Source organism: Macrobrachium nipponense, chromosome 28 (genome assembly GCF_015104395.2).
Source record: "Macrobrachium nipponense isolate FS-2020 chromosome 28, ASM1510439v2, whole genome shotgun sequence".
NCBI classification, from domain to species: Eukaryota; Metazoa; Arthropoda; class Malacostraca; order Decapoda; family Palaemonidae; genus Macrobrachium; species Macrobrachium nipponense.
The window spans coordinates 71,508,135-71,534,528 of NC_087217.1; the positions used below are offsets into that span (position 1 = coordinate 71,508,135).

The 26,394-nt window shown below is 33.9% G+C and overlaps 1 protein-coding gene across 1 annotated transcript in view; it reads left to right on the forward strand.

The window, feature by feature from the left end:
* LOC135201872 (cell adhesion molecule Dscam2-like) overlaps window positions 1–26,394 on the forward strand; it is a 220,196-nt gene that overhangs the window by 141,919 nt on the left and 51,883 nt on the right. Inside the window, 5 exon segments of the mRNA XM_064231173.1 lie at window positions 1,885–1,995; window positions 8,589–8,750; window positions 10,400–10,690; window positions 17,734–17,853; window positions 18,355–18,528. Coding sequence (XP_064087243.1) covers window positions 1,885–1,995; window positions 8,589–8,750; window positions 10,400–10,690; window positions 17,734–17,853; window positions 18,355–18,528 — 858 coding nt within the window.

Consider the following 26,394-nt stretch of genomic DNA (forward strand, 5'->3'; position numbering starts at 1 on the left):
ACCATTTTACAAATATATGCGTCCAAATGGTACAATCCCAGGCTAAGATTTTGGTTGTTTTAATTAGCGATTTGTATAATTGCTGATTCCAGTAAATCTTTTAGAATTTAATCATTATACCTAGCAATTACAGAGTACTTGCCCCCATTTTTACAATGAGATTTTTCGGTCAGATGGACAAATAGTGCATTTGAAGTCTTGCCTTACTTTCGTGGATTTGAAACTATAAAATCAATATTCAAATCTTTTAATGTCGATGTTGTGTTCTCTTTTAACAATACCATTAAAGGTATGCTAATTAAGAATAGTCCCGTAACTAATAACAACATCATTTACAAAGTTTTTTGTAAGGATTGCCCGTCTTTTTATGTCGGTCAGTCAAGCAAAAATTTAGAAGTACGAATAAAGCAGGATATCAATTCAGTTAGAACAGCCCAGACTTCAAATGCACTATTTATCCATATGAGCGAAAAGTCTCATTGTATAAATTGGGGCGATAGCTCTGATTATGTTTCAAGAAATTTGCTGGAATCAGCAATTATACAAATTACTAATAAAAACAACCTAAATCTTAGTCTGGGATTGTACCATTTGGACCCATATATTTGTAAAATGTTTATGAAGGACCTTAAAATAAATTAATTAACTACTAATTAATTAGTCTCAAATGTTTTTAGTTATTATTTTTTCTCTCTCTTTCTCTCTCTCTCTCTCATGCTCGCTATATTATATCCTATGTTTGTTTCTCACTCATTGTTTGAACATTTTTTGTGAAATTTCATGTTACTAGTACAAACTGTATTGTTTTTTTGAATTCAATTGCCTTCGGAATTTTACTAAATCTATACTGTCCGGTCGTACGTACCTCTTTCTTTTCAAAATGTATTGTTTTCTGACTAAATTACCAGTGACCACTTGCGGGTGGCTGCTTTTAAAATCTTTGATGTAACCGACGGGCTTGTTTTCGTTTCTTTAAAGTGAATTGGACCTTAGGTTAATCTTGTAATGTCCGTTTGTGTCCTATTCCTGCTTGTACTGTGTTTTCCTCTGTTCTGATCAGTCTTGTCTTAACTAAAGGGTCGTTAAGACGGAAAGATCTAGGCAGTTCTCGAGTTTTCCTTTTCCTTCGTGGCATTACCTTTCTTTATACATAATATCACGTTTTATATATTTCGTGATCAAGTTATTCACACACACCCACACACACACACACACATAAATATATATATATATATATATATATATATATATATATATATATATATATAGATATATATATGATATATATATATGTATATATATATATCTATATATATATATATATATATATATATATATATATATTATATATATATATATATATATATATATATATTTTTATATATATATATATATATATATATAGTATATATATATATATCTATATATATATATATATATATATATATATATAGATATGTATATATATACATGCATTATGTGTTGTGTGTATTTAGTATGTTAAATTTTTAATATAGCCACTTATCTAGTTAAGTGCAAAAGGAATATGATTCTGGAAACTAATAGAAAAAGGCTCGCAGTGGAGAACCGAGCTAATGAGGTAAATTCATTTGATTTTCAGACCATTAAGATCTTTACTTTTGGAGCCCAGAACTGGAAGACCCGAATTTTTACCCATTGAAAAGCGGACTTTAAATGAAACTTACTCATACTTTAGGATTTCTGGTCCAGTCCAGTGTTAATTTCTACCTAATAACACCTAATTTTAATATCTCGTAGATTATTTCATGTTAGAGCCAGTTCTCAGTGGAATTTTTGTTCAGAGAATGTGAAAACTCTTCGTTAATCGTATAACCTACCAGTAACACACATTTCTTTACAAAGGCCTTCCTGTGGGACGCCCCTTGGCCACTGTGACGGCTGTAGCAGGACAACCGCTCGAGTTGAGCTGCCCTGTGGCTGGTTATCCTTTCCACTCATTTACTTGGAGTAAAGGTAAGAAATATGTTCTCTCTGTCTCTCTCTTTCATGTATATATATATATATATATATATATATATATATATATATATATATATATATGCATGCGTATACATATGCACACACACACACACACACATATATATATATATATATATACTATATATATATATATATATATATATATATATATAGTATGTATATATTTAGGAAACTAAGTATACTTCCAAATTACACCCCCACCCTGCCTCCCCTCCGACACATGCACAAGCACACAGTTGAGTAAAAAAAAAAATATATACATATATATAAAAATAGAAAATAAATAAAAACCCGAAAGGTAAACCCATCCCTATTCAAAGTTGTTTTCTTGTTTTTTTAATTTCTAAGTTCCCGAAAATTCTGAGGGAATAACGTATCACTTATGTTTATCTAACTTCTATTTTGTCATTGGTACGGAATGAACTGCCTATGTGATGCATCAGCTCTTCTGGAACATCGCCAGTTTCTCCTATGGAAATATATGTGAAATAAGAGAGGCTGCATCAAAGCTATAGATTTAGAAAACCGTAACTAGAAATTTTATCTTTTTGTAAGATATCCTTAAACCGTAAGAATTCTTCAGTGCATACATTTTAGATGTGAGGGTTTAAAGTAGGAGGCCCGTAAGAGGGAGCTTTCTTTGCTTCTAATATAGTATAACCTAATGGCATATTTTCTTTATGGACTGTAGATAAGTTACTTAGTATAACTAGGGGTGAATCCTATACACACAAATATTCAATCCACGTGTCTTACCCTCTATTTTGAAATTTTAATGAAATGTGGTTTTAAAACTTTCTGAGCTTAGCGTTTGAAATCACGTATTGTAACCATTTATATATATCTCACGGCAAGGTCTGTAATGAAAAGTTCTCTCTCTTTTGTGGTCCAACATGAATAAACATGATCATTTGACAAAGAAGAATGAATAGATTTTGTAGTAGGGTTTTCAGTTGTCAATTTTCTTATTTTCACGTCTAAGTAATATTTATCAGCTAGAAAGCAAGCATTTTTGCATCAAATAACTGTTTTTCCGTAATATGCTATGGAACATTGATTGGTATGCAGCCATCGAATCTTTCAAGACTATTTGATATTTTGTTTTGTTTTTCAAGAGTGGTCATATTCTTACTTAAAATTGTTTGAGTTTCTTTAGGGAATTACTCCCAAGATATTGCTTAAAATATGATTAATCTAATTATTTCTGCTGTGAGAATATGGGACGCTTTTTTGGAATATTTTAATCAACTTCGCGGCAAAGATTTTGGCCTTTTCTCAGAATTCAGCTTATTAGGACTACAGTCGGTTTAAAGTAAGGGTGTCATCAATAAAACAAAATGGTGAAAGGTATTTGAATCTTCCTTGCCAAATACAGGACCAAATATTGACGTTTTGATAAAATATATTTTGGGAATTTTCAGGTTATTTCTCTCTCTCTCTCTCTCTCTTCTCTCTCTCTCTCCTCTCTCTCTCTCTCTCTCTCTCTCTCTCTCTCTCTCTCTCGTTACAGTTTTGGTGTTTGATTCATTAGTTGTTTTTCCGCCTTGCAACTGCTAGAATAGAACTGGCGTATTCTCACTGACATTATCAATGCTTTCAAACTTTGCTTAACAGCAACGCCCGACACTAGAATGTAGCGTTTTAAGATACCATCGTCATTTTCTAATATCATCATCAGTGTACTAGTTTGGTTAAATAACAGAAAACAAATGATTTATGCAGCCAGGTTTATATCAGTCTGTTAAAAAAAAGAGACAGGCTTGTACGATGGAATCTTCAGCGATTAGATTATATGATTGAGATCATCATGCCATAATTTTGGGGAGAACAGTGTGTATCCATCTTTGCGGCGTGGTTACTTCAAGCCGGTTGAGGATTACCGTAGAAACATAAACAAAGATTGTTAATATCATAAAGATGATGACCCAAGAAATATTAGCCTTAGCTAATGACCCCGAAAAACCCTTGTGGGGGGGGGGGGGGGGGAATGGGGGGGGGGGTCACTACCTAGGAAAGATCCGAATTTTGTAACTATAAGAATGGAGCTTTGAAAGTGTGTGTGGCACTAAACATCTCATTACACGGTGAATGGTACAGTCTGGAAACCTTTGAATGTAAAGCGGACTAAATGAACGATGAGGTTACGACAGAGATCAGGGATAAAAAATTTAAGTGACGTCTTTATTTCCAAGTGATTCCCTTAGTAAAAAGAAAATGTCCTTTTGTTTAACAATGGTCCGTAGTTTAATGCACAGGGTATTCAAAAACGTTTCTTTGATGCTTCGGATATAAAGAAATTTACATATTTATTTGAACCCCACCACGCTCCCTCTCTCTCTCTCTCTCTCTCTCTCTCTCTCTCTCTCTCTCTCTCCAACTCGATCGAGCAATCAACCGATCGAGAGAGAGAGAGAGAGAGAAAGAGAGAGAGAGAGAGAGAGAGAGAGAGGGGGGGGGGGGGGGGGGGGGGGGGGAGGCGGTGTATGCGGTAAAGAATCATATACATTTTTGTGACGGATGAAAATACGTCAGAATTTCCATGTCACCTTTTCCATACAAAAAGGGCGCATATACTGAATTTCCATCACTTCCTGCAGCGATGAAAACGGCGAAATAACTCCGACAAAACATCTGAGCTTGATGACCTTCCAAACGGGGGAAAAAGTTCCCAGAACATCCTGAGTAAAGCCGATGGTTATGCATTATTTAGAATGACACAGCGGAACCGGAGTATTTTCATGCTCTGTTTTTTTCACACATACAGAGAGAGAGAGAGAGAGAGAGAGAGAGAGAGAGAGAGAGAGAGAGAGACGAAGACCTGGAGAGAGAGGAGGAGAGAGAGAGAGAGGTGTTCCTTTATAGAGAGAGAGAGAGAGAGAGAGAGAGAGAGAGAGAGAGAGAGGTTTCCTTTATAGGAGAGAAAAATCGTATTTAAATGTTGGAGTTGTTTGAGTCGTTATGGAAGTGAAAAGGGGAGGATTTTTTTTTTTCACGGTTTTTAAACGGTTTTAGGAATAGGAATGATGGTGTAGAATAGAGTAAATAAATCATCTAATTCTACTTACATACATACACAGGCAGTAGAATACGGTACTCTCCAGTTGTGCATACGTGCGTAAGTAATATAGTTATAAATATGTATTAAGCCTATGAACAGAAGTTCTGCGTTTTGTTTATAAACGTATATAAGCAAAGCGATTCTCTGCTGTGTCATCTACCACGTACTTAATCTATTCTAGAACTGAATTCAAGAACATGAGCATACATCACTTCTCTCACTATAATTAAATTTCCATCCGTTAATGATAATGTCATGTGATGGGCTGCAATAATTCCATGGCATTTATGATAAAAAAAACAGTGAAAAGCAAATAAAAAGACAGAGTGATCGCAATAGAAGGTTGGTTGAACGAAGGGAAACAGCAAAGGAGCGATAGTTTAAAACTTAACGGTACACCACGACTTCTCAAGTGTTGCGGTAAATACACCTGTCTCAGTAGAGGATGAACTTCCCGAAATATTTAGCTTCTGCGATACATCCAGGTGTTGCTTCCTCATGGGCCTGATCCTGAGGTGGTGCAGCATCTTTCTCAAAATAAGGCTGTGAGTTATCATTTGTTCTAGGCAAAGCTTTGTTATTTGTAGTCCTTTAGGTTATCCAGCAACCTGTTTAATGAAATTTCATTTTAGTCAGATGACGCTCAATCTTGATATATATATATATATATATAGATATATATATATATATATATATAATATATGTATATATATATATATATATATATATATATATATATATATATTTATTTATGTTAATATATAGTATAATATATTTATATATATAAAAATAATATATATATAATACACATATATATACATAGATATATATATATATATATATATATATATATATATTATATATATATATATATCTATATATATATATATATATATATATATATATATATATATATATATATATATAGAACACCATAAAAGAAAATAGGGCATTTTCTTCATAAGTATGATGTGATGCAAATGACAACACATGGATGTAGTAGGTACTTAAGTTTGTGCTCCGTTTACCTAAAATCCTAGATATTTTTATGAGATTAATTAATGTGAATTTTTAAGAGATTGATCGAGGCAAGATATCATGCATAAAATAGATTTTTTTTCTATAAAGAAGTAATACTAATTTGATTGCAATTGTCACTAAGTTGAAAACTCGCGTGTCATGACTAAAGCTACTTTTAGTTTTACAAGTATGCGACGCAGAACAGTTGGGTAACAGGGTGAGAAACAGACAAGTTCAGTGTGTTTGACTTTTTCAACAGCGGTGGAATTAATTCACCTCTTTGAGAACGGCATCAGTGTCATGAACGCATCCGGTTGAAGTGGGTATGAAAAATTCAGCACTGGCTTCAATGAATTACGTTTAGTCATCCAGATGGCAGACCTCCACATAGGCCAGTTACTGTATAGCTACTAGATTAATTTAGTACTGGGTTCATAACCTCCCACTTCGGAATGCCAACGGTGAATTTTTTTAGAGTTCTTGTGGACTGTTGAACAGAGCGTGGGAGATTATGCCTTCCTTCAGATAACCAAGTCATCTTTGATTCCAGCCTGGAGAAACGTATACACTATAAATACACGTGTATTATAGTATATATATACGTATATATATATATTATATATATATATATATATATATATATACGTATATATATATGTACATATAATCTATATATATATATATATATATATATATATATATATATATATATATATATATATATATATATATATATATATATATATATATATGTGTGTGTGTGTGTGTGTGTGTGTGTATGTGTGTGTGAATGATAGTTTCGGCACATACGCTCGGTACTTTCTATATACTCATATATGTACATACATGAATTCATGCATACATACATACATATATGTGTATATAACATACATAACTATATACGTATATGTGAGTGTGTTTGCCTATCATCGCCCTCAGCACCGGGTGACGCCAGAGGTCTCTGCAATATTCCACAAATGTCCACTCATCTCCAGCTTCCTTTCTCTTAGCATTCGTCCAGGTAGTTCCCACTGAACTGTACCTGAAATACTTTTCCACTTGGAATCCGTTTTTTATATTCTGAATATAAGCAAGAGCTTCTTAACCGTCAGCTGTTAGGGAGTTTTGAGATATGTCCACGGCATTTTATTCACCTTTCGTGTATTCTATCCTTTTACCTGTAAAGGTTGAGAGTCTTCAGTTACTTCCAGGTGTGCCATGAAATATTTACCGACGCTTTGTGTCTGTTTCCGGTATTTGGTTACTCCTGATTTGCTCCTAAGTTTTACTGGCATAAATGGTGTAAAACATTTTTGACGATTCCTTCTTCCGTAATATTACAGTGCAGCTAATGCCAGGATGCGTAGAAGGAGGATGAAGGAATAAGGAAAAGATCAGGGAAAATGTTGGAGAATGTAAAATCCACTCAACGTTTCCCACAAAGGTGTTGAAAGAATAAACTTTCAAAAGACGGACGAAAATATTATAGAAAAAAGCTGTTTCGTAACTTTTATTCAGCTTACAATCTTTTTGTTTATTTAGAAATTAACATTGAATAAGTGCTTATTTATTTAACACCATGTATTTGTTTGAAAGTTTATTTAAATATACAAGTGAATATAAAATAAACTAGGGTAGTGACAGGTAGGATCACAGATGAGATAAAACTGAATCTTTAGTCACTTTATTGAGCAATGAAATCATATTTAAGTTAGTCTTACGAAGAGTCACTACGCATGTACTACTATACTCTGTTTTTTTACATCTGTCCATTCGCCTGTGGTGTTTGCGCATGGTAACACTGCGTCCCGGACTTTGAATAATATCCTATTTCGAATCGTAACGGTGTAATTCGCATACAGTAAATTATTAAAACACTTTTCAGTTGCATATGTACACCCAGATATTCTTTTATTTACCTAAAACTTACACATAGCGTAACTATTTACAGCCTGGGACGCAGTGTTACCATGCGAAAACACCACAGGCGGATGGACAGATGGAAAAAAACAGAGTTTAGTAGGTTCATCCCTTTGTTAAGTTTTGAGGACGATTTAGTTCTTAATCATCCAGAGCATCTCCTGAAACTGTCACTTTCCTGTACAAAACTTGTTAGCCGAAGACAAGTGAGATTCACTTTATTATTTATGTTTGCTTTCGTTCCTTATGTGATAAAAAGTTGGTGTTCCGTCAATATACTCCAACCAACTCATAGAAATATGAAGTCAGAGACCCGCAAAGTTTATTTTCTTATCTTTCTTTGAAAGTTAAGCTGAAAAACCTTATGGACAGAGTCAACAGCCTATAAACCTAAGCGAGATCCATAGGGAAATAAGCACGTAGAGGGGCAAGTTCTGTTAAACAAAGATATCAGAGAGAGTTGAAAAAAAAAAATTTTCTTTTCGTGGAATTGTCTTCGCCGCAAAAATTGGAAGAGACACCTGTAAATCAAATTATTTGCTTTTCCATTTTTTCGCCTTCCAACTAGATGGGGAGACCATGGACGAGAGTATGGGGCTCAGAGTCGACGCCGATGGGACGCTGATCATGGAGCGGGTGAGGCATTCGACTGACGCCGGGGTATACACCTGTACAGCCTCCACCAAGCAAGGTCGGGCAACCACCGGCTCAGCTCAGGTCTCTGTCTTGGGTAAGTGGCCGACTTTAAATGACCTGTCGATTGGTTTCCCATTAAAGAGATATCGTGCTTTTTCTGTACTCTACTTTTGCTCTATTTCTGAGAAATCCATTATGCTATTTACAATGTTTTTCACATTCAGATGTAATAATTTTGGAAATACTGGGAAAGCTTTCGTTATATTACTTGCCTTGTGGGAACAGAAGTTTTCTAAGCCACCATCTATGTATGTGTATGCTTTATATGCTTTACAACAATATTATTTAGAAAAAATATAAAAAATCTGATCTAAACACTCACACACAAATATAGATATATATCTATATAATATATATATATATATTATTATAACACATGCATATATATACTATATATATAGATATTCTATCTATTTATCTATATTTACATACATACATCAATACATATCATACATACGATTAACATAACATACCATACCATACGCTACATACATAAACATCATCCACATAAAACATACATACATACAATACATACATACAATAAGGACACTATTGACAAGTAATATTTTCCATATTTATTTTTGATATCAAACCTGTAAAACAAGATTACAAATAGGAAATCAAAATAATGTAAAAAAGAAAGAACAAACTAAACTAACATTACCTACACTTAAAAAAGAAGTATGTTAGCAAGATAATATAACAGGGATTAATTAGAAAAACAGGGTAAACCACAAAATGGGCATACACATAAATGGCGACTGTAAATCTTATGAGTTACCACGTGACCAGTTTCCTAATGTTGGAAAGAATCTTATTTCTGCTGATTTAATCACTGATTTATATTTATGTCACCAGGTTTTAAGCCAAATATACTTCATAACCCACAAAGACTTTGAACTCGAGGTAGTCGACTTTTAAATTATCTTTTGTTTAAAAAAAAAAGTAGGAAAGGTTAGGATATGAGCATTACTGTTTTTCAGTGTACTTACTTTACATAGCTTACTTGCCCTCTGAAAAAAGCATACTTACTGTTATACAGATTCTTTAATATTTGAAAATCAAGAAAATATTCCTTATAATAATTTTACAGTTACAGATAATCAACAAAATATCTCTTTTGTTCACTTCTCCTAACCACTGATACCTTATGGTCCATGACCCCCCCATTCCTCTTCAGAACCCCCCTCCATAGCCCCCTTTGCTGCCAGGGACTGGGTAGCCTCCGGAGAGAGAATAACTTTGACCTGTACTGTGTCGAAGGGGGACGAGCCGTTGACCCTGACCTGGTTACGAAATGGATCCCCTATTCCCCTCGGGGGCAGTCCAAGTGATAGGGTGACTGTCCTCGCCTTGAATGCCTTTAATTCCGTCCTTAGTATCGAGAAAATCCAACGTCGCCACGCTGGTGATTATACCTGCGAAGCCACGAATGCTGCTGCTATCTCTCAACTCACTTATCATTTGGTCGTTCACGGTATATAAATATAGAGGAATTTTACCCTTACAGCTCCCTACGTTTTCCCTGCTTTGAAGCATGCGTTATTGTTCGTCCTTACTTCTTGCTCCTCCCTTCCTCCTTTCTCCCTCTCTCTTTTGACTCTCAGATGGGTTGAAGTATGAGTTCTGAATCTGATGTCATAATGTTCGTGTTTTTGTCTTTCCCCTTCTGCCCCTGGACAGTACCCCCCCGTATAGATCCTTTCTCGTTCAACGACGGTTTATCGGAGGGCATGCGAACTCAGGTGATGTGTGGGGTCAGCCAAGGGGACCCGCCCCTGACCATAGAATGGCTGAAGGATGGGCGCTCCCTCACTATAACCAGGCCACCTAATATTCAGGCGAGAGCCTACGACGGTTTTTCAAGTGTCCTGGTCGTAAGTTCCTTGACTGCAGGACACTCGGGCCGATACACTTGCCAGGTCCGAAATGCGGCAGCCGTCGAGAGCTACACAGCCACGCTCACCGTGTCCGGTAAGGTCGTCAGTGCATCATCATACATTTCATCCATCCTGCACAGCATATTTCAGCTAAGCACAGATAGGCACTGCAAAGCTATAGAGCACTCCGTTCTTAGATCTCTCACACACAGGTGCTGTTGCACTGCAAAGCTATAGAGCACTCCGTTCTTAGATCTCTCACTCACTCACAGGTGCTGTTGCACAAAATACAACAACTATTTAGTGGTTAAGGACTTGAGTGAAAAAAAGGGAAGCTGCTTCCAAGCACCGAAATCTTGTTGCACTTGACTGAACCGTTTGCACAGGTAAACCACCTCAGCTCCCACCATCACTTCTGCCTGTACGTGTCCTCTTCTGTGTTCCTTCCTCACCTCTGTATGATTGTTCCTTGTAGTCCAATCTTTTGAATTACTGCATTTTTTACCCCGTTTCATAAGCAACACTAAAATTTACTGCTAGTCAGCATGCGCATGACTTTTTCCATTTACTGTGCATGTTAGAATTTTTAGCTCAGACTTAAAAGCATGACCATGCAACTACCATCAAGGCAGGTTTCTGTCCTATTATATGCAAAAGTTTGGTATGACAGGTGGTTAAATGACGCAACTGAATATGTTCCTTTAAACCTTTGCATATGTTCCTTGTTATATGTGATATATATATATGTATATGCGTATGTCTGAGGCCGCTTGCAGTTCGGATTCAGTTAATTTTACATATGGTTAGTTTTTGGGTAAAATTCTACAAAACCTTTGGAATGATCGGGTTTATATACGAGATGTTATTCATAATTTCCATCAGACATATATGAGTGTAAATCATACAGGCTGTTAAAATTCCAATAAATTCGGCAGTTTTTAAGTGCACGATGTAATTTTTATTGTCAAAGTCATCTTAGTCAGTTTTGCTCACTATAATTTCGTAATAAGATCCCCTTTGCCACTGAAACAGTTATTCTACCACTTGACTTTTGTTCAGTGAGAAATTCATGAAAAAATAAAAATATGTTTTGACAATCTTGCCACGGATATAATTTGTGTTTTCTCAATTCATGTCTGTCCATCTTTGGACATCTTATCTTCACTTTCACAGATAGTCCACGACACGCCTCTGTTATCTATCCATGTTTTCGTATTTTTTTTTTTTTATTTATTTAGATTCTTCTTCCGCTTTCGTTTACATTCTTACAATTCCAGCTTTTACGATGAACTGATCCGTTTGTTTATTTTTGCAAGCACAACGACAATTTCGGTTTCAAGTTTTGGAACTGTTTTGTAAGGAATAAATCGATGCATCTTTTCTTGTTGCCAGAAAGAAGATAAAGAAACTTCATATAACACAACTGATTAAACATGATCAATCTTTCTTAAATTGTCAGTAGAAATAAGTAAAATCTTGTGTTATTATTCTCGAAATTTGATGGCTCTGACAATTTCTCATCGTAGCATCTCACATGAACAAGGTTTGGCTGTATACACTAGTCTAGACGAATCTATTTCTTGTCAGAAAAAGTTGGAGTGTAGTTCATTAAGCTCTTTGTTTTGAGATTTTCAGTAAGTTCTACAATGTTTACATGTTTGCTGTTGACTGCATTCCAAATATTAAAGATTCTATATATGACTGTCTCTTGGAGAGGATTAGTATGGCTCAGTTACAGGATTCGAAAGCTTCATTCGTTCGTTGTGGAGTCTGCAGTGCAAAGGACAGTGTGTAGCTTAATTCAAATTTCACTGATCAGCATGACCGGGCTGCTCTTGAGTTCAGCGTATCCTTCTATTCTATCCAGCTAATTGAGGAACCCACGCACATTTCTGGTAATAGACTGATCCTCATATTCTCAGATGTTCCAGCTATTATCAGTTCCAAGGTCTGCCAGTATATAAGCACTTCTCATCATTGCACCAAAATAAATTGAGATGGAGATACCTGTCAATCAGTATATTCCTAATGGCACCTTTGGAAAAAAAGATCTGGCAATCTAGAGAAAAGTGGGATCGCAATTTTGAAGCTTTCAAGCACTATTCAAATGCTGTATCATATCCAGATCCAAAGAAGTTAAATGAAATGTTGTTGATGGTTATTTTAGTAAGGTGTGTCCCTAGAAAAGTCATCAAGTTCAGGACTGATAATACATGTAGACAAGCTTACCATAGCAAGCGGACCGAATTCAACGCATAGAGTTGAAATTGTTCATATGGAAATTAAAAAAAAATTCTTGAGCCTCGCAGTGCTGTGAATAGAACTTGCCATATGGCTAAGAAAATTTACAATAATTCCTTAAAGGGAAAACTTGGAGAAATTACTCAGCCTCATCAGGGTGGACCAAATTGGCATCATCTATCTTTGGGTCAGGCTCGTCTTCCACTCCACCACTCCTAATAGATGATGGCAGATTGGTTGCTGGCCCTAAGGAAAAGTCACTGCTTCATCGAGCTTTTGAAGTTAAGCAATCAGTTGAGACGGTCCCTCTTTCTGATACCACCCTGAACTTATTCTTACAAAATTTATGTTTTGCTCTAGTTTTGAGAAGATTCTTGATAATCTTTATAACTGAGGCGAAGAAGATCCTAATGGTTTCTTTCTGTTGTTTTTAAAAAGATTTCTAGCGTGCTGTCTCCCAAAATTGGTATTGTCTATAGAATTCTAAACGGGCGTAGTATCTTTGTGTCATGTCTGTGGACTGCAGTAAGTACAGGCTAATTTCTATTCTCCCTCTACCCTCCAGAGTTACAGAAAAACGTATTTTAAACCAATATACAAGTATGTGGGATTTGCCGGATTGTTACCTTGACAAGGTTTTGAGTGTAGAGTAGTCCAAAGAAATTTTAGTGCTACTTTCGATTTAGTAAGTAACAAGGTACTTATCTACTTATCTATAAATTACAGAGACTTTGAGTGGGTGGATATGTTTTAGGATTATTTCAAGATTTCCTTGCAGGTGGGAAGCAGTGAGTTCCTCGTGATGGGATCTATAATGTCTGGAGTTCCACAGGGTAGTGCTCTTAGCCTGTTGTTATTTTTAGTACATATAATATGTTGGCCTAGAAAACAAAATTAGTTGCAGGTTTTTGTTTCCAAACATTAATAGTTATTACTTGGAAAATCGACGATAATTTTTTTTTTTTTTTGACAATTAGAACTTCAACATAAAACTTTCACAGTCATACCTAATTCCTGAGTCTCTTTTCCTATAGGAAGCAACCAGATATTAGTCTCCCTTTGGATATTATCCTCAGAAGTTCAAGCGACATATTACTACACTAAAACAATTTCATTAATAAATAAATAGATAAAATATAGTAAAATTATTAGAATTTCTGATATTTTACCTATGTCCCTATATATATATATATATATATATATATATATATATATATTATATATATATATATATATGATATATACTGTTATTTATTCTTTATTTTCTAATATGTAAGTCACCTCTTCTTTGTTAATTCCTATTACTTTTTGTTACTTCTTTCAAGTAAACACCACATTCTTTAAAAGCTTGAATTCCAAACCAATGGTAAGGTTAATCTTCTGAATAATAATAATAATAATAATAATAATAATAATAATAATAATAATAATAATAATAATAATAATAATAATAATAATGTCGCAATACCATCGGACACCAGAGTTGAAGAGAAAGAAAGTGAAAAAATGGATAAGTATCAAGATCTGAAAATAGAAATAAGAAGAATATGGGATATGCCAGTGGAAATCTTACCCATAATCATAGGATCACTAGGTACGATCCCAAGATCCCTGAAAAGGAATCTCGAAAAACTAGAGGCTGAAGTAGCTCCAGGACGCATGCAGAAGAGTGTGATCCTAAAAACGGCGCACATAGTAAGAAAAATGATGGACTCCTAAGGAGGCAGGATGCAACCCGGAACCCCACACTATAAATACCACCCAGTCGAATTGGAGGACTGCGGTAGAGCAAAAAAAAAATAAAAATAAATAAAAAATAATAGTAATAATAATGATAATAATAGTATCACTATTCATACTTTCCCCACAGGTTAATGACTGTTTTTCTGTTCATTCTGATGGCATTGGTCATTTTCAGGATTATCCAAAAAAAAACCTCATTTATGTATAATAAAGAATAATATGAATAAGATGAATTATTTTCGTTCTCTTAATCTTGGCAGCTCATCTCTCTCTCTCTCTCTCTCTCTCTCTCTCTCTCTCTCTCTCTCTTAGCAGTGATAATATACACTAGAAATTACAAGATAAAAAAAAAAATCTTGTAAAACATTCTATTTTGTATCCAGATCCGGATCTGTCTTTAAATCGAGCCACCCTTTGACATCTGTCAATAACTTTAAACAATTTCGGATCCAGATCACAACCAAATTTGAATCCAGCGCATAATGTAACACTGCTCTTCCTTCGATAGATTGCCATTCACCATACATTTGATTAATTAATTAAAAGTTCTCCAACAGTGTTCTTGATTCACATCTAGATCTGCATTTAGATCCAAATTATCTTCAAATTATCATACCTCATCGGCAGATTACACTACCTGCCTAAATAAATTTAGTACCTCCTCCATACATTTTTCCAACCGTCTATAAATTTTATTGACTTTTATCAGGAATGTTGAGAAAATGGATTTATTTCTGGATTTTCATCTCAGTCAAGATCCATCTCGAATTTTCAGTTTTATATAAACCTATTAATACTTCTGAAAATCTGGTAACCTCCTCCATGTCTATATTTCAGTCCTGTTCCCTGCATCATTTTTGAGATATGGTTTGGATAGTAACGTAACAAACGTGGATAACCACATTTGTCGTGGAGGTATCAACTTACTGAAAACTAATCCATAAAGGCAAATAATTTTGGTTCCTTCCCTCAAAGGTACGCTTAATGACATATTGCAGTCAGTTACATCTCGGTGTTCGATCATTATATCATCTCGTCTGTAGACATCTGCGAAGGATGAAAGATGCAATAGAAATATTTCCAGGAGGATATTAGTTGTTATACCAGGGGTTAGTTTTTTCAACTACAGCACAAGAGTTTTAGTCACAAATAGCATTGCTGTAACGTAGAGAATTTCAGATTTAAAAGATAAGACTGTAGGTTGTATTCCAAAACTTAATAGGAAGGAAACGTTGATGTGGTTAAAAATTAAAAATATCTATAACATTGTATCAAGTGCAGTATTATACATTATCTGTTTTAAAGTGCTAAAATTCCTTGCAAGCAAAATATTTAGCTGATAAGGTTTGGATGATTAGAAAACGTCATATTTGCGATTGACAACAGTACTAAAATTTCTTCTCTTTTATTTTATTTTGAATGCATTGCATTCAACATTTTAAGATTTTTTTCTTTCAGAAAGAACCCTGTACTATTTAAAAATTCTTTCATAGTCTCTCCATTTAATCGTAGGCATTGACTGTCCACATATAAAACAGTTTTTTAGTAGAGCTCAAAATAAACCGAGATAGACATCAGCCTTAACTCGTTTTAAGGCCACTGCATTTGCCGCTGTACTTCTGACATCTTTGTTTCTGTTTGCGTTACATGGACCTAGTAATATACAAATGTTTAACATGTGAGCTTTGTATACATATACAGGTCACGACCTTCATGAGTCTTCTATCATCTTCTTCTCCTGGAGCATACTACTTTTAATTCAGGAAATTACAGCTTAAGGTCCAATGGCACCTCATCAACGGCAGAGGCAAAGGAGGGGCCATTTTACTGTAGCACAACTTTCAGTGACCAAACATAAATTCTATGCAGTGTAGGGCGAGGGAGACAATCAGTCAGAGCGCCTCAGCGGCGTGGTTGGTATGGTATTAGCGCCCCACCTCGGTGGTCGCGGGTTCGATTCTCGGTCGTTCCATTGAGGAGTGAGAGATGTGTATTTCTGGTGATGGAAGTTCACTCTCGACGGTGTTCGGAAGTCACGTAAAGCCGTTGGTCCCGTTGCTGAATAACCACTGGTTCCATGCAACGTAAAAACACCATACAGACTAACAAACAAGACAATCAGTCAGTGTCTTTTGTGTTATATATATATATATATATATATATATATATATATATATATATATATATATATATATATATATATATATATATATGATATTATATATATATATATATATATATATATATATATATATATATATATATGTCTCACCACATCACCGAGACTCATGTACAAGTATGAAGCTACAAATGTCCTTTAATATCTAATTCCCTCTACCTCGGAAGTAATAATATCCTATATGTTAACCGAAGGGGATTTTTTTCAGTTGTCAAGAAATTCGTCGGCTTATAGGCGCGATCAACGGAACCAATAGTTTCACTGTACGCCCTGAATTCTTGATTCCGTGAGCCGACGAATTTCTTATCAATTGAAAAATTTCCCTTCGGTTAACATATATTAAATCCCGAGGTAGAGCGAATTAGATATTGAAGGACATTCGAAGCTTAATATATATATATATTATATATATATATATATATATATATATATATATATATATATATATATACATATATATATATATATATATATATATGTATATATATATATATATATATATATATATATATATATATATATATGTGTGTGTGTGTGTGTATATATATATATATATATATTATATATAGATATATATATATATACATATATATATATTTACGTATTTATGTATGTGTGCTTGAATGTAGTGTAAAAATTCCCCCTCCCCCCCATTCCATCTAGTACAACACACATGAAAGAATGTTGAGTGGAAGTATATGTGAGTAACTGTATATTAAGTGACGTACTGAAATCAGTGCAAAATAATCAATGGCTAGTTAGCTTACATTTTTCCGTTCAATGTGTCAAGCACCCTTGTGCATGTTTTGGAATGACCTTTTGTTAAAATTCTTACATTTTTTCCTTGACCTTTATAAAAGTACTCTCTAATTGAAATCTCATAAAGTTTTTTATTGCTCTGATGCTAAAATCAGCAAACTATATTCCATTCTACCTTGTTTTCCTCCTAACTGAATTGTCTTTGTCTACTGTAGCACCTCCTGCATGGGTACTGGAGCCTAGAGACAGTCACGTGATCCGAGGACAGTCTCTCGTAGTCGACTGCGCTGCCAGAGGATACCCAGAACCCTCTCTCACCTGGAAGAAGAAAGTTGGTGGGTATCAGTGAAAGAGCTCTAAATAATGTGGGCATGGTACTAAATTTTTTTTTTAATGAAATATTTCTCTGGCTAAATATAGTCAAGCTATGTACACATTTTTATTGCATATATCCTGCCTTTTCATCGGTTCATTTCAGTTACTGTAGATATTAATTCATATTTTTAATTTCCATAAAAGAACGCAGATTGAAAGCTACTTTTGACTAATATGAGCTCTTTAATATAAAGATAACCAAAGGAATAAGTTATTTGAGATCAACAGTCTCGTGACGATCATCCTACGCTGATAAATACATAAATTTGCTTTTGTGTTATACTTTCCAGTGCATACATTTACCTGAGGAGAAGTAACCGTGTTTTGAAGAGAAGCAACTTGACAAAAGATTATAAGAGTTATCAATTAGAATTATTTATATTTGCCTTTTAGTGTAGATAACTGAGAGATGAGAGCTTCTCTTCTCATTGAACCTGAAAGTGTCCTATTCTTTCCAAAAGGCAGTGGATCCGATGCCTACAGAAGCATTGAGATGGCGAGGCCGAGGGCAGAGCAGCTCTCCAATGGGTCCTTGTATATCGCAAGAGCAGAGCCGGAACATACTGGTACCTACGCCTGCCATGCATCTAATTCGGTGAACCATATCTCATCGACCATCAGCGTTCTGGTTAATTGTAAGTATGTGATAAAATAGCTGTTTGTTCTGAAGGGCTTATGAACCTATGTTTTTATAGATGGAGTTTCTCGTGCAAGGTGTGCTTTAGCTGTCCCTGACAGAACTAGAAAAAACAAAATCCTATCGAGTATGCCAATGAGTCATTAGCTGAGATTTGTCTTTATTTGTGTAATGTGTTCCTATCCTTGTGTATTTTCCTCTCAGGGGGGTTGCTGCCCCAGTGCCATGTGCCGCTGCAGTAGCCCAGTGTGTTATCCCTTTAAGTTGTTACATTTTATGTGCCTAAGGGAGGGATTTCTATGTTTTTTCTTTATGCTTTTGCAAGTCAAGTGGGGGAATTCCTTCGCGTACTGTGGGTCCCACGTATGTGTTTGGTTACCATGGAAGACATGGAACGCAATTTCCATCGTTGTGTAGGGAAGGCAAGAACGGTAGTAAGTTTATGTCCCCGATTGTGATAGATCCGCATTTTCCATCAGGGACAAGAATGCACAAGAGAGGCCCCGTGGAAAGAATGTGTTGGGTGGCATTCATCACGATGATCTCTCTACAAGAAGAAATGTAATGGAGTAATGTCTTGTATGCATGCCTGTCTCTTTATATTCCTTGTGTCTCGAGAAGTTATCAACTGATTCCAATGATATTTAAGGCTTTGAAAGGATATCCTGGATTTTCAAAGGAAAGCAGATCTGGATGAAGATCCAGAAGTTTTATTTGTTAATTTTTGTGTGTTTGCAAGATCATTTCTTTGCTATTTCCACTTGCGTTTTTATGTTTTCAGTTCATTTTACTTTCGTTAGGAGATTTCCTTAAGAGGTCAGCCTGCTTAGCATATTTTCCTCTGTCAAAGTTATCGATTTCTTTAATCTTGACTATATCATACTGGTTCCGTAACAAGATCACCTCGTTAAGTAAAAAGGAAAAAGTTTAAAAAAACCTGATCATAAAATATTTGTGCAATAATTTTTAGGAGTTAGAAGACAGCCATTACGGGATCCGATACTGTAATGAATTACACTTATAGTCTGAATTACTTGTGGTCAAAAAATCTTTTGCCAGTGAATATATTCGAGCCACTTTGTTAATATCTGGTTTGTTTGCATATCCAGTAAAAGCGATCTCCTTAAAAGAGCTTCGCCAAAAGAAATAAAAAAAATCATCAAACTTTTTTTTTTTTTTTTTTTTTTTTTTTTTTTTTAAATTACCTCCATGGAGCCAAATGTTGCGAAAAGAAATTTGACGTCGATGTTGCCATCATGAAAAATAATATTATAACTAATTGTAAAATATTATATCTAGAATATACTTTGTAAATCTACCAGATGAAAAAGTTAAACATTCACGGCATGTGGCTTTTTCATTTTTCATAATTTTTTGGGGGGGCGGGGGGTGGGGGCGGTTGCCCAAATGACTGAATAACTATTGTAAGTGAGAGTAGAGCAACTCGGCTTTAAGCGCCAACCCTCCTCCTTAATTACATTGTAAGCCTAAGGGACACGTTTGAATGGGCTGCACGGATTTTCAGCTTTTTGTGCGAACAGTTTAAATATGGGAATTCATACATGCATGCAATATGCAATCATACCTGTGTGGATTTGCCATTCTTACTGCATGTGACTGCCATTTGCGACATTGTTTGAAATATATATATATATATATATATATATATATATATATAATATATATATATATATATATATATATATTTACATACAGGCAAAGGCCACAAAGGAAAACGAAACGAAGTAGTACTACGATATCTTTTGAATCAATGTCCGTTACTTAGCAGACTTACATAAATATGAATATAGGTTTGCAAAGAATGGTTGTGTAAATGACAGATAGGGATTGTAAAGGAAAACATATACCTAGAATCCAACACACCTGGAAAATTAGTAACCTTCCCAAAACAGGGGCACAATTTAAGAGGTTTACTAAAGGTAAGTCCAACTGCTCAGAAGCAGGGAGAGGACAATTAAGGGAAACAAACATATACAGAGAAACTATCTATAAGGTAACTAATTTGTGATAAAATCTGTGATTTTATCTTTAAGATTATTCTTAAACATGTTACTCATACAAAGGTCCAGATAATACAAGCCAGAGCTAATATTACAATTACAATGGGAAAGTTGTATGATAGCAGATTATTAAAGATTTCGTGACAAGGCATCTTTTTATCTTGCAATTACTGAACTGCTGTTCCAGTGTTTTCTGTGGCAATTTTCACTTAAATGAATGAATATTGCATTGGATGTTTGCCCAGTTATGACAGAATACATATGCTGTTTAATTCTTACTTTTAAATCCTTGCTAGATTGGCCGATATAAAACGAGGATCAATCCAAAAATAAAATTTTATATATTATTATGTTGTTGCTTTCCTCAGGGCCATTTTTATTAGCATTCCTTTTAGTATGTTATTATAAGAAAAAACGAGGATGACCTTAAAAGATTTTAACAATGATTTTATAGTTTCAAAACCTCTAAAATAAGGCAAGCTAAGAATGTTCTTAGAAGTAGCTTTCTCCGTGTTACTTACACAATGAAACTTTTTGTGGGCTTTATTATAGCAAATATCTAATATATGTGAAGGATAACATAAATCTGTCCCTATTGTTCTTATGTATTAAATTTCTTGATCCAAATAATGGGGACTAACAATGTGCAATGCTCGTAAAATACATAAAAGAAAAAATTTATATTTTCATATTAACATGGTGATCTGAATAAAAATATACATAAGTTAAGTTGTTGGTTGGTTGGTTTCCTATAGATACTGAATTTACATTGAAATGGTTCTCTATTTATCAAAACATCAAAGAAAGGGAGGCAATTACCTTTTTCCAATTAAATTTACTTTAGAATTGGAAAAGTAAGTTTGGGAATATAATTTATGATATTGCGTCGTGTGAAATTTTTAGACTCGAGTGTGGTGATGTGAAGAATCTAAGTGTTGCAGTTTCCAGCCTCTAAGTACAGTGTTTACACAACAGACATCGTGAAGGTTAGACACTCAATTATGCAAAATTTGTTTAATGCCCATTGTCTATATGAATAACTATACTCATTTTTTTTTTTCTTTTTTTTTATCTGTCCACCCGCCTGTGGTGTTTGCGCATGGTAATACTGCATCCCGGGTTTTAGAGAGTTACGCTATGTGTAAGTTTTAGGTAAATACAAGGATATCTGGGTGTACATTTGCAACTGAAAAGTGTTTTAATAATTTACTGTATGCGAATTACACCGTTAATATTCGAAATAGGATATTGTTATAATTGTTGAATGTAAGCAGAATGTAACTATCCAAAGCCTGGGACGCAGTGTTACCATACGCAAACACCACAGGCGGGTGGTCAGATGGAAAAAAAACTGAGTATAGTATCTATTCATACAAATATTTAAGGTTTTTGAATAATCATGTTTGAGGAAACACGAACATGATCAATTTATTATACAAATTAACGCTCCACTATTGACCTGGTATTAGATGCAATTGTAAAAACTAAGCTTTGACACTTAGAGGTGATTACATAAAGTTGTGCTGCCGTGTCACTGCAGACTGAGAATTTTCTGTAAGCAGCTTTGTCAGATTATCAATGGTTATCGGATTTTAATCGTAACCCATATTATTGTTAATATATATTCTTACCAATGCTTCATCCGTTATATTATGCTGTTCTCCTCATCCCCTCCGCCACAATATATATAAATATATATATATAATATATATTATATATATATATATATATATCTATATATATTTATATATGATATATATATATATATATATAATAATATATTATTTATATATATAAATTATATATATCTATATATATATATATTTATATATATCTATATATATATATAATATATATATATATATATATAGATACATACATATATATACACTATATAATAAGGAAACATTTTTCTTTTGTTTCGAGTATTTCGAAGTACTAGCATATAAGATGCAGACATCGTATGTATTGAATATACCACTGCAATATTTAAAGAAATTTGTTTTTACAAACTGCTCTATATCCACGTATGTCACTGAATCTCAAAGTGCCATACAAAGAGGAGTACTCTTTCTCCCTATATAATTATAAAATAAATAAATAAAAAATTACACATATCGTACTGCATTAGCTATAAACTCTCAGAAGCTTCCATGACCCCATCTGCTCCCAAAAAGAATTCAGTTAATATCGCTAAAGTGTCCTTGAGAGTATTTGTTACGGGACTCTCCTTGAAAATGATCTCTCTCTCTCTCTCTCTCTCTCTCTCTCTTCTCTCTCTCTCTCTCTCTCTCTCTCATTTTACTTGAAAAATCGGGCCGGAGGGAGAAATACGAGTACACCCTGAGTTAAATCTGAAATTTGCATATTATTTTTATCTACATGACCATGTGAGTAAACAAACACGTTTGCGAATCGGAAGACGAGAGAATGAGAGAGTTTCAAACATAAAGGCTGCCGATCAGGAAATCTAGGTAATAAACAGCTTCACTTTCGCACACAAGCAAATATTTTATTCATACACTGCAATGTAAAAAAAAAAAAAACTTTCTGAATGATTTTTACTTACTCGGGGAATAAGCCAACAAACTACTTTGTTGTTATTGGGATAGGAAAGGTCTATAAAGTAGCCTAAAAAGGAAATTTAGGATAGGATATATATAATTTATTTAGTAGAATGAACATGTAAAATATAAATAAGGTGCGTGTTAAACAGTACAGAACAATTATTTTTAGTAAAATATAGCGTACCTATTTTAATTTTCGTTGGTGAAATAAGGTTGTATATGACCATAGAATTTAGCATTTTAAAATTTACTAGGTGTACTGAATTTAGGCTTTATTCCTGTTCAGTTATTTTGTGTTTCCATGCATAACTGAGAATGTATGAGCGTGGTACGAAGTATGAGTATTAGTTACGAAGAACCCTTCACGTTAAGTTAGGAATCCAATGTTTACAACTTATGCACGCGTCCCGAGTGAGCTGGAGGCCCGATCACGCCTAGTTTTGTTTAAAAAAATGCTCAGAAATTTCGAACGAAGACATCTACAAGATACTGCAAAAATGCTGTAATTTGGTAATGACATTAGATACTAAAATGTCCGTTTTGTCACAGATTATATTGAGAGAGAAATAAAGCCTTTTGGATATCATCATCTTCCGAGATAGTTTTGATAAAGAGTGCACCAGTATTAATGCCTATGCACATTTTTATTCTGACCAAAGCAATAAATACGTCAGTTTTCACAGGCCTGAGTACATTTGTAAATTAGAATAATCTGATTCTGTATTAGAAGACAATGCATTAAGAGCGACTGGGAAGACTTTTATGATAAATAAAAAGATAAACTTACAACACAAAAATCTGGTTTGTGCTACCATACAATAAAGATTTCAAAGACATTTGGTATCTCCTTAAAACTCTGGAGTTAAAGTAGCCTATAAGATAAATAATTCAATGAAACAAGCGCTTCAAAAGAAATCTTCCGGCAGAACCAAAAGATGTGCATATTAGAGCCAATGTAAGTCATGTTACAAATTTTATTTTGGTCAGACTGGTAAATCATTAGAAAAGAAAACGGAACAGCATAAGATATGCACAGATGTACGTTACACTTTGCTTTTATGTTAATGGAAAAACATTCTTTTAGTCAACTGGGCAGTGACAAAAGAGATTATTTGTTACAATAATATATTGGAAATAAATATTATCGAGTGCAGTATTATAAAAGATAGTTTTCGTAAGAATATGAATATTAGCCAAGGGATGAAAAAACTCTGTCCAATCATTCCCAAAGAAATAGTAAAACTAATAATTTAAAGAAGGAACTTGATATAGGACGGGAACAAAGGTGTAAGTCTGCCCTCAAAGATGAACAAGATCTGTAATTAGAATAAAGACCTCAGATGATGCTGATTTTATCCTCCCTTCCATTGTTTTCCCACATATCAAGTGTGAATGTTTGTTTTGAAGCAGTCAATAAGTTCGTTAGCGCTTTCAATCTTGCCACTGATTCATCTTTTCCTCTAGAACATATGACATCTGCATACATAGCACTTTTCGGTTTTCTGCAGGTCTTCTCGGGTAATGCTACTAGACCTAAGTCCTTTTTCCCCTTAGGTGTAACCCATCGATGACGTGTAGTGTCCAGACAAATGCACTGCTTACATCAACAAATGCATAATGGGCTTTAACAGGCGTGACTCCCGTACCCCTTGGTTAGAAATATATATATATATATATATATATATATATATATATATATATATATATATATATATATATATATATATATGTATATATATATAATATATATATATATATATATATATATATATATATACATATGACTGGTAAAAATGTTCTGTAACAACAGAATTCCATCTAATAAAAGGAGCCCATAAAAACACCAAAATATAGAGAAAAAAGTACTATATTTCAGAGACTGAAGAGGGAGACAGCAGTCTCTGAAATATAGTACTTTTTTCTCTATATTTTGGTGTTTTTATGGGCTCCTTTTATTAGATATATATACATATATATATATATATATATATATATATATATATATATATATATATATATATATATATATATATATAATATAATATAATGGAAGGACAGGGTGACAAGGAGATAGCCGGTCATCAGGTGACAGTACATTTATTGCCGACGCGCTTCGTAACACATAGTTACATCATCAAGGCTAAAAGAGAAACAGCACAAATTAAAAATACAGGAAATATAACTTTGACTTTAAGTCTCAGCAAATATACAAAAAAACATACATAAAATGAAAGCAATTTAAAAAGCACCTGCTAGACTAAAAATTTGAAGACTGAGTGATTCGGAAAGAAGGGAGAAGCAGCGAAGAAGAAAGCCGGTTCAACCCAGATACAACTGTACAGAGGAGGTGTGTGAGTTCAACTTGGGCACTAACTGCTTAATAAATAACGACTCTAAAATAAGCAGTTCGTGTAAACGGCTTGCTTGGCCCAAGACAGAGAAGTCAGTATGATTGATGGTGGTTTTACAAATTTTTGCAGGAGTTCTGATATTAGAAAATTCAGGATGGACACTCTGCAGCCAGTAATATGGATGACACCATTATGTGAATCAGCTCTGACTTTTAGCAATCGTTTAGTCGAACCAACGTAAGTCCCCAAATCACTTTTGGGGCAAGTACATTTGTACACGACTGAAGATTGCAATATTGGGCATAGTCTGTCTTTAAATTTGAAAAGTAATCCTATTGTAAAGGGATTTTTTGGAATTAGTATAACTTGCAACATATCAAAGTGTTTTTCAATTGCAGACTTGAGATTCCTTCTAAATTTGTCGTCTTGGAGGTATGGAAGACTGGGATATAGTTTTTTTCGTGGAAGAGTGTTTATGGAAAGGGAGTCCGATAGTTTCTTATTTAGAAAATTCTCCTTGTCACCCTGTCCTTCCATATGCTGTGGCCCGCTTGCGCCAACGTTTTCTGTCATATACATATATATATATATATATATATATATATAATATATTTATAATATATTATATATATATATAATATTAAAAGAGATATAAATATATATTATATATATTGTATATTATATTATTATATATATATATATATATATATATCAATATAAATATAATAATATATTTTTATTGTGTAATTTATTATAATATATATATATATATATAATATATAATATATATATATATATATATATAATTATTATATATATATATATTATACACACACATTGGACTGGCCACCAAAAAGGAATGACTTACTGAGTGTTGGAAGGTTAACACCTCTGGGGATAAAAGGTGTTTGGTGAATGCGTTTGT